The sequence below is a fragment of the Poecilia reticulata genome, linkage group LG8, assembly GCF_000633615.1.
Source record: "Poecilia reticulata strain Guanapo linkage group LG8, Guppy_female_1.0+MT, whole genome shotgun sequence".
Taxonomy (NCBI): domain Eukaryota; kingdom Metazoa; phylum Chordata; class Actinopteri; order Cyprinodontiformes; family Poeciliidae; genus Poecilia; species Poecilia reticulata.
Window position 1 is genome coordinate 16,352,502 of NC_024338.1, and position 14,232 is coordinate 16,366,733.

General features: G+C 37.8%; 1 protein-coding gene across 18 annotated transcripts in view; it reads left to right on the plus strand.

Moving 5' to 3' along the window:
* The window catches only part of srcin1a (SRC kinase signaling inhibitor 1a), a 112,634-nt gene that overhangs the window by 63,844 nt on the left and 34,558 nt on the right, over positions 1-14,232 (plus strand). For 16 of the 18 annotated variants that reach the window (XM_008415870.2, XM_008415872.2, XM_008415873.2 and 13 more), the window contains 2 exons: positions 22-392; positions 7,072-7,098. In XM_008415870.2, coding sequence (XP_008414092.1) covers positions 22-392; positions 7,072-7,098 — 398 coding nt within the window. Of the gene's footprint in view, positions 1-21; positions 393-3,342; positions 4,135-7,071; positions 7,099-14,232 lie in introns of those variants that run through there. The other 2 variants (XM_008415876.2, XM_008415864.2) reach the window with 2 other exon arrangements.

Below are 14,232 nucleotides of genomic sequence, written 5' to 3' on the forward strand. Positions count from 1 at the left end.
TTCTCCATCCTCATCCTTTAGATCCTGAGCGTGGCGGCAGTCACATGATCTCCACAGATGACCTGGAGTATCCACGAGAGTACAGGACGCTGGGGAACAGCGGCCGGCGTTTCTCCAATGTCGGCTTGGTGCACACATCTGAGCACCGCCACACTGTCAGCGCCGCACAGAGTCTGGAGGCCCTGACCAACTTGCATAAGGCTGACATGGAACGGAAGAGGGACGCCTTCATGGATCACCTGAAGAGCAAATACCAACAGCAGCAGCAGCAACAGCAGCAGCAGCAGCAGCAGCTGCAGCATTCCCACCACAGCCCCCACCACAACCCACCATCACCCTCACCATCCCATGCCAGCATGAGGGGCTCCTCGGATCGGTCTGCTAGAGAACAGGTAATAATATTTGTTACATATTTTTACTGACGCCCTGAGATATGTTTTTTTATAATTGTGTTAACTTGTGACTTAAGGCAGATGCAAAAGTGTCTGCAATTCCATTTATTTCCTGATGCAGTATTGTCAGCCTTTTAGCTGTTTGTGAATTATATCACTGTTAGGCTAACAATAGTCCATTCTAAAGCACACAAAACAGACTTGTACTGGAGAATTAAAGCAGCTGTTTTTAGTTGTCCAGAGTCAAGTGTCAGATCATGGTTCTAATCTAGGGAGTATCAGGTTGACGGTATCAAAGTCCCTAACTTAAAGGGAATATCTTATGCAAAATTCACATTTGGCATATTTTTATACTTTCACTTGGGTTTCTACTGCTTCTAAAAACAGCCCAAATGCTTAAAAAAAACCCAGCTGGTTTATGACAATAAGTTAAAAACCAGGTTTTTGAAATTACAAGTTTCAAAAACCTTCTGTATGTAAAGTCACAAATCAGCAAGCACTGCCTCTCACCTAGCAACTCCAGCAAAGCAAAGCAACCCCAGCGAAGCCCAGCCTATAGCAACCCAAGCTGAGCTCCAGGACATTTGGTTAGCTGGTTTTACTGCTGTGTGCGCGCTACGATGGCTGGTGGAAAAGATAAGTGTTTTGTTGTTGATTTATTATTCAGAAATCACTTGCTGCATTCTTGTTGGTTGTGCTGGAGGCTCTACTTCTGCTTTTCAAATATAGACTGTTGTGTAATTGTGCATTTGCCTTCAGCCATTTTCACAGTCAAGTGTAAACATTGGCAGAACTGAGCAGACTAAATCTCATTATCTAAGAATAATTTTGTGCATAAAATGTAATGAACATGCTTTGTATAGCTCATAGACCTATCCTAACCAGATCAAGGAAGCCTAATAGGTCACCTTTAACAAACATACCATGTTATTGTTGTTCTAAATTTGACTTTGCCAGCCACACCCTAGTCAGTGTTTAGGAACTGCAGTACTTTTCCTGTTCATGACCTTTTCCTAACCATCTTTGCAATGATTCTTACTGCTGAAACAGAGACTGTGTTTGGTGCTGCATCTTTCTGGCTCTCTTTGCCACACTTTGTTCACTACCAGTGTAGAGCAAGCTGCACAGAATGTAACCGTGACACTGAAAAAAATATTTTTGGATATTTAAAGTGTCTAAAGGGACATTTTGAACATGACCAAGAACAGCTATTTTATTTACCCTGACAGTTTTTTGCAAGAATTTTCACTCTGTAGTCCAACACAGGACTATTATTTGGCAGATACGGAGCAGGCAACTCCTCGCTCTACAGCAGTGGCAAGTAAGGTCTTACTAAGATGCTGCAAGTAGGAAAAGACAGATGATTCTATTACAGTGACTACATTTTATGGCTTATTTAGATTCACTACAAATTTGATAGAATAAGTTAACTGTAACAAAGTTTAAAGGGATTTGGTCAAAGCAAATTTACCATGTTCTCTGTTGAGGCACAAGATGAGAAAACTCACTACGGGATTGGAACCGGACTATTATCACTTCAAAGGGAATTTGTAATACTCGCAGATATTTCATAAATAAGACACAGAGAGACATCTTGTGATCAGTAGTGCCTCCTTCTTCTCTCCAATTGTGATGTTCAGACCAAAAAGCTTTATTTTGGTTTCATCGCATCAGAGAGTTTTGTGTCTTTGGGTCCAGTAATCTTTAAGTTGTGCTTCTGCCAACTTCAAGCAAGTTTCCATCTCCATATGACCACTGTAATGTTAAGTACTGGTTAGTGGAGTCCATAAGCAAAGTGCAGGCAATAACCTTCTGGTGATATTCCTATCTACAAAAAGTGTCTGCCTAAGAGGTTTTTTATATTTCCAAATAATGGAGATCAAATTCCATCCTCTAAAAATGTTTTATGTCCTTCACCAGATATGTGTTTTGAAACAATCAAGTCTCAGGGGTCTAAAAACGGTTTCTTTAGCTTTATTGCTTGGTGTTTTCTATTCCAAATCAAGTCCAGTCAGCTGAACTCACCACAGATCGACTTAAAGTTGCAGAAAGTTGTGAAGTATGATCAGTACAAAAAAAGATTACGGCTGTGAAGAAAGTGCTTTTGTTATATCACCTTTGTTATTATTCTATTTAATGAATTTACATAAAAGGTAAATTTTTTGTTGCCCCGGGTTGGTTAGTGTAGATACTTCAGCTCTACAGTTATTATTGGCGATTTCTATACTGTTGACATTTTGTATTTATTTTTCTGTGCATTAAAGACACTTAGATTGTTTTCACACTTGATAGTTTGGCAAACTTGATTCAACTGGGGACAAAAATTGCACCATTTGTAACATTTTTAGCTTGAGTGGTTCGCTTTCACACCGCACTGTGTCAACATATTTACCAAATCACCTGTGGTGCCGCTGGACCAAGAGCCACTAAAGGAAATATGATTACCTCTAAAGGAGACATGACCACAATTTCCTTCTTCATGAAATGTAAACATAAATGGAGTACTGTCAGATTTTAGCGATTGTAGAACTTCTTGTTTGACTTTGGCAAAGGAGCACAAAACATTTCTCCTGCTAGTACTAGATTAGCGAGATTGTTTTGGTTGTATTTAAACAGATTGCCCTGCACTATATCCTTCTTCATTTGGTCAGCTTTTCATTCACATATGCATCCGAACCACACCACACCAGAGTTCACTTCAACCGAAGCTAGACCTCTGTGATGTCATTCACATCTCCCCAAATAAATTGGACTTCCTAGGCAAACAAACTAGATTTTGGTTAAAGCAAACTTAACAGGGTTGATGTGAATGCACCCTTAGTTTTTATGATACATTGCAAGGATTTTTATGTTGTATCTGTCTGGAGCTCAAGTATTGGCTAATTTCTGCTTGGCAGATCCAGCAAAGTGTTACCTTGGGGGACAAAACTGGATCCCGTGAGGTGAAGGAAGACATATTTAAGCATTTAAATGATTTTTGCCCCTTTGAAGTGTAGCTTATGTTTGTACCAGTTTCACAGTTTCCGTACCTGGAGCAAACATGCAAAGGGCATGTAAGCGCTGCTGCTGTATGTAAATTTGGGAAAATTCAGGCGTAATGACGTGACAGAAAAGCACACGTGGGAAGAGGAGAGAGAGAATGAAAGGGATTGAGAGAGAGAGTTGGGTGGGTGAACGACAGGTGGAGTCCCGGTTGCCTTGGGAACCACTCCCATATAAGGCACGAAGGGATATCGTATTGCAAAGGTCAGGTTGTGTGGAGAAGAAAGAATGGGACAATAATGAAGACAGAAATGAATGACGAGTGGAGGGACAGCACGGTGAGCAGACGGATCCTGAAGTGACAGGGCATTTTCACTGCACCAGGGAGGGAGCAGCAGACTCCAGGATTCCTTGTCATTTCTCTCGTAGAGGGAAGCCAGAAGGGGGCGGGGGTTCGTGGTCGCAGTCAAGCCGTCCACTGACCAATTAACCAGCACCAGCAGGACCCTACCGCCCATCTGTGAAGGAGTTAATCGGCTGGTGTTGTAATGAATTAAATAAAAAAGAGTTCCCGCCGCATGTGCAATTGTAGAGCGAGACGGGGAAAGAGAGGGACTTGAATGAGGAAGAGGGAGATTTGTAAGAGAAGCAGAGGGAGGGAGAGACGAGCAACAGAAAAAAAAAATGCGCTGAAGATTTTCTACACCTGATGGACAGTCTGGGGTGACTGGAGTCTTGGACAGGCACAGGTGCTCTGCAGGTGAGATTTAACTGGGAGCGGGAAGCTGTTGCAGAGAAGTGTGTATGTGAGCGTGTGTGTGGGATAAGAATGTGCCAGCTGGGATTAGATTCCACGCCTGTTATGTTTGTTGTGGTTGTTGTAGTGACAGAGTGCATATGCCTCAGCAGGCAGAAACCCACAGCAGACGAAAGCTGAGGGGACGATAGTAAAAGCTGTGCACAAAGCTTTTCGTGTCTCCCTTCGAGCGTGGGGTTGATTTTCTGTACAGATATTATCTGTTTTTCTAGAATGGGTAGCGAAAGCTGCTTTTGTGTTGCAACTAAACTGGACCAGAGGATGATTTAGGGTGCATGAGTAAGAATGAGTTAGATGGAGGGGAGGGGGGGTGCAGAGAAGATGACGACATGAGAAAGAGTGGAGGAGGGAAGGGAGGGAGTAAAGAGTCTGCTTTACATGCAGGTCAGGTAACGCAGCGCGCCACTCTTTGAGGCTACGTTTCTCCGCTGGACTCCACTTGCACGTGTCTGTGTGAGTGTTTAATTGTGCAGATGATTCTCACATTTCTGAAGTGAGAGTTGCATTTGACCCCTCAGTTCTAAGTTTAATCTGACATCTTAAATAGACTGCAGTAATTATCTGCTTAAGGCATAAAGTGACATAAGAAGCTGCTTGTAGATTTGCAGCAAAGCATAGAATAAGTTGTTAAATGTACTCTTAAGACAGAAAATGTTCTTTAATTGCATGGTTGTCAGGGGTAACATAATCAAATAAACCCTCTCCAGTTTGCTTTTTGTAGTATTTACAACTCAAAGTCCAAGCTGTGTTTATCTGCCTCTGTCAGCAAAGCGGGCAGAAAGGATTAGATATGTTTACCTTAGCATCACAAGTGCACGTTATTAATGCAACAGACGCTGCCAAAGACAGATGCACAAAACCACAAATTTCTTCTCTGTCATTAAAGCTGGACTTATTTTGTCTTGCGGGTAAGAACAAAATCATTCTTCTTAGTGTCATAACAAATTAATTGCTTTTATTTACAACATTGAAATGATGCCCGCAGATGATGAAACTTTCTGGTTATGTTCAGTATAACCGGATAGTCAAGGCTAGTTTACTTTTACTCTGGAGAGACCTCATGATTAGCTCGTCCCTGACACAGACCCATTATCAATGACACGTTAACCCCTAACGCAACCTCTCCTCAGAGAACATGATATTATTAACAAATTCATCCAACCAGTGGGTTTAAAAATAGCTTATTTACACTTGTTGAACCAATGCTTGAGGAGTGTAAAAAATAATTTTTTTTATTTAACAACAGCAACCAAAAACATTTGAAAAACACAAACAGCACAGATGGCAGGAGTATAGGCTTTTTTTCACAGTGTTACATTAAAGCGTTGTCTTTCATTCTAGCTGCTATGACGTTTGTCAAGAGTCATTTATATGCTAAAGGAGAAAGAAGCGTGGGTTGAAATTTTTATGTGTCTTTTTTTTCTTTTGGCATATGTCTGAGCCTACATGTTCACATACCTCTAATACTAAAGTACTATATAAAGAACAACTGGATTTCTCAGTTAATCAGCCATTATCTGCTGCGTCTTTGTTTCCAGGTTGTTGAAGGTCTTACTATTGCTGTAACATAATTTTCAAAGCTCTGGCTCTTTTCCAGAAGACTTATTTTATAAAACAGCGTATATGAATGCAGCAACTGACTGAGAAAACTCACAAAAGAAGCAGCTTGACAGATAAACCTCGATGTCAAAGTAAGCTTAATTACAAAGAACATATATATGGAGGGGCTATTTAATGCTAAAATTAACACATTAATCAGAGTAAAACAAGATTTATATTTGAAAAGTGCATTGAAGTTGATATTTACTTTTTTTTTTTTTTGCTTTACTGCATCGAAAATGTTGGAATATTCTGTTTGATACTGTCCAACTGTTTTCTGCAAAACATCAACTAATACTGAGTTTTAATAAATTACGTACACCTCTGAATTACCAAGCATATTCTCAGCATAAGCATATATTTAATTTATGATTATGTGTATATATATATACACATAATCTTAAAGCTCCAGTAGTTGTTTTTAGTTATGATAGTTATGACTATCATAACTAAAAACATGCCTGTCACTTTTTTTAATCCTAGCTCAGGTAATTTTGACTTTAAAGAAGAGAAGCTGAATTGGGTGAATATTGCCTGCAGAGAAGAATAAAAGTGGAGTTGGAATTACAATTGAGATTTGTGAACTCTGCTCCATCTTTAGTACTGCATATTGTCAACTTGAGATATTGTTTGGCCAGCAGTGACTATGGGGTAATTATGGCTTATTTTAAGTCTTGTTACCTTAGGCCTTTTATGAATATGTTAGCACTTTTTCTGCAATGTCCAAACAGCAGGAAGGGAAAATGTGCAGATGTTTGCTACGTTATTCAGTGTTGCAAATTAGCAGGTCAGCTTTGGAGGTTGTGATGAAAAGTGAGCAGCAGGTGGAAGGAGATTGGAAGAAACCAGAGAGCAAGAAGGGGACAAAATGGTTGTTTGCCAGTGGTGAAATCTGGGAGAAAAGCCAACGTTGCAAGGAGAGAATGGACTGCTGATTTTATTTAATATTGCTCTTTTCATTTCATTTATAATAGCACAATCTCATGTCAGGTTTTCAGTAACCTGATGCCTGAAAACGGAGCCATTACCTCCATTATTGACCAGTCAGTGCTTGTGTTTTCCATATACGCTTTAAATTTACCTGTCAGCAATATACAGTAAATCCTTACAGAAGGCAGGATAAAAAATAAAATAAATCAGCAAGTTACATGATTGTTGTTACATTTCAACTAATGTTTTTAAAGTTTGCATTTTCTTGCATTTATTATGTATGATTCTTGAGAGAGTAATTTCTTTATCTTTCTCGTGTTTCTTTCTTTTGTTCTTCATGAAACACCACAGCAACAGCCCAACTACTGGAGCTTTAAGGTTAGTGCTCCTTGTCTAAGTGTGTTTGTCATTCTTCTGTCTGTTTTGTGTGTGTTTACGTCTGTGGCATCTTGTCCACCCCCAAACTCACTTAATGTCCCTCCTGCTGCTCTTTTTTCACACCCTTCTTACTCCTGCAACATCTTTTCACTTTTTTGGACAGAGCTTGTGTGTGGTTGTGGCTTTTGTGGTGACAGAAATGTCAAGGGTGAAAACAGCTTAATCTTCTTCATGTCAATTTAATTTGAATACCTTCATGAACTCATGACACCTCCGTTAGTTAGCATTACTGGCTGGAAACATTTGACCGGCTTGTTGTATTATACTGGCAATGAAGTACAGCTATCAAATGAGTCTTTGTGGAGTGGTTTTTGATGAGCAGAAATTCAACAGAGGAAAAAGCTGAAAGAATAAAACAAAAGCATCAGATTTCAAAATATTCAAAATCCAAAACTGCGTCGAAAAACAGTGTTTTAGTTGATAAACAGCTAAGAATTTGATATTTTTCACCTGACTGATGATTAGATCTGAAGTATAATATAATAGCAAACTAATAAAAACAATTACTGTACTTATTTTGTATTATTTTATATTGTAAATTAAATGCTACTATTATGTAGTAGCATTTAATTTGTCGATAAAATCTGATCGTTTTCTGGTATTTGGTTTAATTATTTCAATGCTACTCAACCATAAAATGTAGTTTTAGCAGCCTACTTTCCCTGACATTGTAAATTGCTGTTTCCTTTACCCCACAATGTTACTTTAAATTTGTGTATTTGTGTGATTATTCAGAAAACAGTAAGATCTATATACTGATATCAAAGGTGCTTCTGCAGAGATAGATTTTACCATGAAAGCATCAAAAATATTTAGTGGGGAGAAGATTTGAAGATAATTTCTTATGCACAATCTGAATGACACCTTTTATATTTGCAGGGCTTTCTGCAAAGTTTTCTTTCTAATCAGTGAAGCTCCAGAAACCCACGCCCTACTTCAGCGTCCCACCAGCTCTAATCTAAGCTCGGCTTTCCACTCTTGTGCTTAGCTGAGAGTCCGTGGAGATTAAGCAAAGGCTAAACTCTGCCGCTGTGATTTTCCTGGATGAAAATCTTGGAATATATTTCTATTTATATCCAGTAACATAATCTCAAACGAAAAAATTTAGAAAAAATAATATTTTTAACTTGAGTACATTTATCTCCCACATGAAAAATTAATAGCTGTGTCAATTTGTTTTCTACACACTCTGCATTCCTGTACTTTGAATAACTTCTTTTTTTAAATTGTGAATAATTACTAGCTTTTTACTGAAGTATTTCTCAAGGCTAGAACCAACAAATAAATCTATCTTTAACCTCTATCCTCTCTTGACAACCTGTTTATATCACCCACGGTCATGGGCCTGTTCTTTTGCTTTCATCTCTTCAGCTCATCAGACTTCGAGTGATATTTACAAATTCGTCCAGGATCTTTGGAAGAGAGAAAGATAGTTGTGAAAACCCAACTCTTACAGTCCTCTGACCAAGGCACAGTTAAACTATAAGGTTACTGGGTCATTGTTATTGATTTTTATCAAACAAAAAATTGGAAAATGCTTTCTTTGAGCAGTTCTGAATTCTCAGTTGTAGAGACTTTATTTTATCTACTGTACTTTGAATTATTATCCTCAATTTCTGTGCCAACAAAATAAAATTGCCTCTGCAACCGGCTGTTTTTAACACATTTCGAATTGTTTTAACATTTTAATAAATGCTTTGACTGTAGATATAAAGAAGCATGGATGGCTCTGTGGCTTGTTTATTATGGAAAAAATTAAAATCACAGACATTGATTATTTATTCTGTGCAATTACATGTATGATTTGCATTTGTTTTACTTTAATTTTGCCAGAAGAAATTCATCTGCAAAAATCACCTACAAATGTGGTGACCTTATGGTGACCCAGGCCAAATTAAACAGCACTAAATTATGTCAAGCAGCTTCTAGCCAATCAAATTTAGCTCCTTTAATCATGTGTCAGACAGTTAGCTGGTTAGCACAGCTAACTGTTAAGAGACACATTTAAGAAAAATTTTCTTGTTTGCCATGTCATATTTACAGTTTTTATCTAAACCTTATTTAAACCTTACTGGTAAAAAAAAATAAAAAAAGACAGGAGGACATAAAATTTTCAGTTTGAGTCTTCCAGGCCTATATGACTAATTCTATCTGGAAATCTCAATCATCATCTCACCTCTTCTTGAAAATGCTATTTTTCTTCCTTTCCTTTCACATGCTCCATCAACTTACAATTTACTGGGATCTGGCAGAGCCGTCATTTCCATGCATTGATGACTTCAGGTCGTCTGAAGAGAAATTACTCCATTATTATGAGGAGATTTTGTGTCCAGACGATTGGCTGCAAAGCTCGAGAAGTTGAGGTGAATTAATTGGACAGTTAAGAGTAAAATGGATGTGTAGTATGGGTATATTAAGGAGTCCGTTTCTTTAAATTTCATTAAAAATTGAGAAAGTGCTGACTCATTACAATTAACCGCAAGCAAAGCATGTGGATGAGACTCAAAGCTTCTGTCAGCAGAGACTGAGGTGGAGGCAGATAATCTGACATCAGTTGTCTCGGTGAGAAGCTTATGGAGTGACGGGAGAGAATCAGTGAGTGACGTTGTGTAAAAGGCGTGGGAGGGAGACATAACTAGGGGTGAAGACAAGCAGAAGCTTTTGAAGAACACCAAGATATTAGTTATAGGGGGAAAAAAAAAACTGAACAAGCTAGATATCAAAGGACTCAAGGAAAAGTGGAGATGTTAAAAGATTTGTCGTTTTAAACATTTAACCTAATACCCTGCAACTAACGAGTTCACGCACATCAAGCTGTGCGACATTTCTCTTTTCAGTTTTACTCAAGGGGTTGAGATTAGAAGTGGAGGCTACTTGCATCCATCATGTCATGAACGAGCCTCGGGGCCATTGCTGCAGTGCAGTTTAGCCACACTGTTTCACCTGCTTGTCTAGCGCTTTACCTCAAATCAGCCACATACGAAAAAAGACACTACTGGATCGCCATTGTCTGACACAGCACATAGTTATAACCCTTTCGGCTCTCTGCAATCAGGATGTATCAAACGTGATTGCCTCCCCAGCGCTATCAGCTGCTGTTTACGTGTTCCGGATATAAAATAAAGCGGACATGTTGTATGTGCATTCATCGGTACATCTTGGGTTGAAGGATTTACCTCCTAACATGTAAAATTATGATCCAGAAATATTTAAACAAGCCGATTAAAGTTTTTAGCAGCAGGGTGTCAAATTTTTCGGGCAATTATGGGGGCGTTGTGACCCTCAGCAAAACCGCTCGTCTGATTACAGCTGCTCTCACAGAAAATTAGATCTACAGGTTTGCAACTGTGGTTACAAATCTTTTGCTTAATCTGTACAGGGGAAGTGAGGCAGATAAATGAAGATTTAATTGACTCCCAAACCAATCTCAGTGTTTCACTTTCATCTATAGGACTGTGAAAATTATTACAAATGTTGTCCTCTTATCCTTATTGGTGGGACGAAGGTTTCAGATAAGCAAATTTATGATCGGTCAAAGACAACCTGAGTCAAAATGAACAAGCAATTTTTAATTTAGTTCATTTATAAAAGGAAAAAAAAATATCCAAAACAACCTGACTTTAAGTTAAAATTAGTAGAATTGATAACCCCCTTACTTACAGCAAAGTAGGCCCAGGGCACCACACTATTGGTTCACTGCAATATTCTTTTTATGAGATGTTGGGTTAGTTTTACATCAGATGTCATGGGACAGAAACGTTTACATTTACTCTTGTCTCATCAGTCGGCAAAGTCTTTTTCCAAAAGTAATCTAGGCGTTTTTGGGAAATGAGAGACATGCCTTTGTGTGTTTTTCACCTTAGAAAATTCCACAGATTGTCTTGAATAATGAATGCTGACCTTAAGGCAAGTTAGGTCTGGAGTGCTTTAGATGGTCTTTTGTTGTCATACAGGTTAGATTTAAGGGATTTATTTAATGTGGTCAGTCACAGCTAATATACCATATATCAGGTGGAATAAATATATTTACACAGGGCTAGGTTGGTTTGAACAGCCTTTTACCGTAATAAATCAAATCTTCACTTACAAATGTTTTTTGTCTAATCTTAAACATTCAAGTGTAAAAAAAAATTAAACGGAAACAATCTGTTCTGGAAAAATTGTTTTTTTTCTGATACAGGTTAACTAGATATGATTTTTTAGGTGATACATAATGTCTTCTAGTTTTTGACCTTATGACCTTCTTTGGTGAGTGTTTGTTTTTAACAACGAGAGCACGTTGCTACTATGTAGCATTAGCACAAGAAATCAGAAGAACTGGTGGGAGGTTGCATAAGTTTAATGCAGTTTGTAGCCTGAGGTCTGTTGTCGGGCCACCTTGTCCTTCTTTCCACTCCATTTGCTTGTCTTCTAACCTCATCCTGTTCCGTACTCTTTTTTTCTCTCATCCACAGTGAATAAAGACCGTAGAAAACTCAGTAGCAATAGGGTTGGGCTGAAACTGTCTTAATCAGTAGAAAATAAAGGGTTTTCTGAGAGAAAGGCAGCAGAACCGGTTCCTGGCTTGTCTAATAGGAGCAGATGCAAAACCAGATGGTGTTTTTGCATGAAACATTTAGAATACAAAATTACTGCAGAAAGATATTATCAAACCTCCTTAAAGTGGAAGCAGAAATAAGGAAGTCAGTATAGACAGGGTGATGTAAAAAGTCAACCTGAAAAATATGATACATTTGTAATTCAGCAATACGTTTCTAAGTGAATACAACCCCACTCTTTGCTGTTCCCACAGTTTTATTTTTTCTTTCCTGCAGGATTAGAATGTAAAATTTGCGGTTTTCAGGCTTTGTGGCGAGCAAGTACTCGGATGTAACACATCCTTTTTGATTTAGTATTTGCAGAAAAAAAATACACAGTTACTATCATATTCAAGCTTGTTTTGCTCTTTTTTTTCCTTTTTTTTCTTAGATAAATCAACTATTACAGAGCAGTAGAGTTGCAGTCAGATTGTTGATAATATCTAATTTCTCTGCTGCATGTATTAGAACTTACAATTCCAAACATGGTCGGCAAACAATGTTCCTGAATTTAAATTAAAGAAATTGTCAGAGTGTGCTCATACAGCTTCTTGTAGGAGTTAGGCTTAATAATTAATAAAAATCTTCAACATGAGTTGGTACAGATTGCACAAAATTCACTAATTACTTCCAGAAGTTGCTACTGTTAACAATTTTTATTTTAGTTCACTGCAACAAGAGTAAACCTAAGTTGTTATTAATCCTCCCCATGACAAATACTGAATAAAATCAAGTGTATTTCCCAAAGTGGTACACATTTCTTCATATTTCAAACTTTAGGACTTTTCTTCTTTAGTTTTTTTATTTACAAAAAGTCATTCAGTCTCCTCCCTTTAGACAGGAGATACAAAGTCCCACTGGCCAGGAAAGCAACAAAATAAAAGTCATTCATCCCTACTGCAATTACAGCTCTCAGCAGAGGTATTTGAACATCCTGTTTACTATTTTTATCTTGTTTATGTCCTTTTTTGAAAGTTTCATGTGTGTATAGAGTCCTGTCAAGGAGAAATTTATGTCACTGTTGGTGTCAGATAACGTTTTCTGTTCTATTCCAAAAAAATTTCCTCACTTTTCCCTTGACAGAGACAGCGTGAAATAATATCGAATCCTAGACCTACCTGATAAAAATGAATACATTATATTTCCCCCCTATTATACGGCGGTTTGACAGTAAGGCTAGAATGTTGCACTTTGCAGTATCTGGTGGGCCCCTGGGATGCTGCTGGCTGTTGTTTTTTTACAGTGTGGTCACTGTTTAGATAAATTACCCTATTAGAAAACATGTTGGGGGTTATCTGTCTGCATCACACACTTTCCGGTAGCGATCTAACGTTGTGTGCCAGCACTATCTCTGGATTCTTCATGTGTGGGTGTGGGACTGCATTATGTATGATAGTGTCAAAAGGACTTTGACATTGCATGATGAAAGCCCACAGGCAGTTTACCTCGCAAACTTATTGTGGATGTTTTTGCAAACAATAGTAGTAAGTGTAAGGAAATAATTTGCTCTTGAGTAGATATCTATTTTAAAATCATATATCTATTTGAAGGATTCTTTTTGACAAAAACACAGACTTCAGCGGATTTTTAAAAGTTAGGCAGCAGCAGACTAATGTCACAGAAAAAGAATAGGACTTTATTTTTTTGCAATTAATGTAAATTTAGCTATGCTTTTCAAGCAAACCATTATCCAAAGCAGTTGCATGAAACTATTTAGCTTGATCTCCTATTTTGCTACTTTATGCAATAACAACAAATCAGAATTTTATTAATATTGGTGTAGATTAAATTTAATAGGATGCTGTGTCAGTTTTTCTATGTGGTACACTGTACAAATCTGACATGCATTTGCATGTCCTCAGAAAAAGTTTGTCACATGCAACCAATTCTCCAAACACGCATCCTTTCATTGCATTTAGTTAAGTACCAAAGCAGAAAATGTATCATTGTGACATTATTTCCAGCAATGTCAAAATGGCTGGTAATAATGACGTAGTTGAAGTCAACCTGCATTCAGAAAAAGAATATATCAGTCAAAAGTGATTATTGCTGTTACTCAAGAGAGAATGCACAAATGGTTTCCTTGTCGTTTTTGTTTTAGATTCCACAGCAAATGATTAGTTTCAGTCTAAAGCAGTCGACAACAAAGCAATGCAAAAATTAACATAGAGGATTTTAAAAAACGACCAGCTAGTATTTCCACAGCAGGGCACAGAGTTGCTTTGGTTCCCTGGCAGCAGGGCAGATGAGAGCATTTGACATAAGAAAATCTTATAATGGCACATTACATAAAAGGAAACATCATTTTTTTCCTGTTACTTTTTTGCCTTTGATATGGATTTTAAAGCTTCTGATGGAGTTTAATAACTCCCAGGTCAATACAATAGCTAGCACAATTAGATATTAAATAAATATCACTCAATTTTTAACAAGTACCACAGAACGTTAAAAAATGCTATTCCTACACTTGTCTTGGACAAATATAATAAAAAGGAAG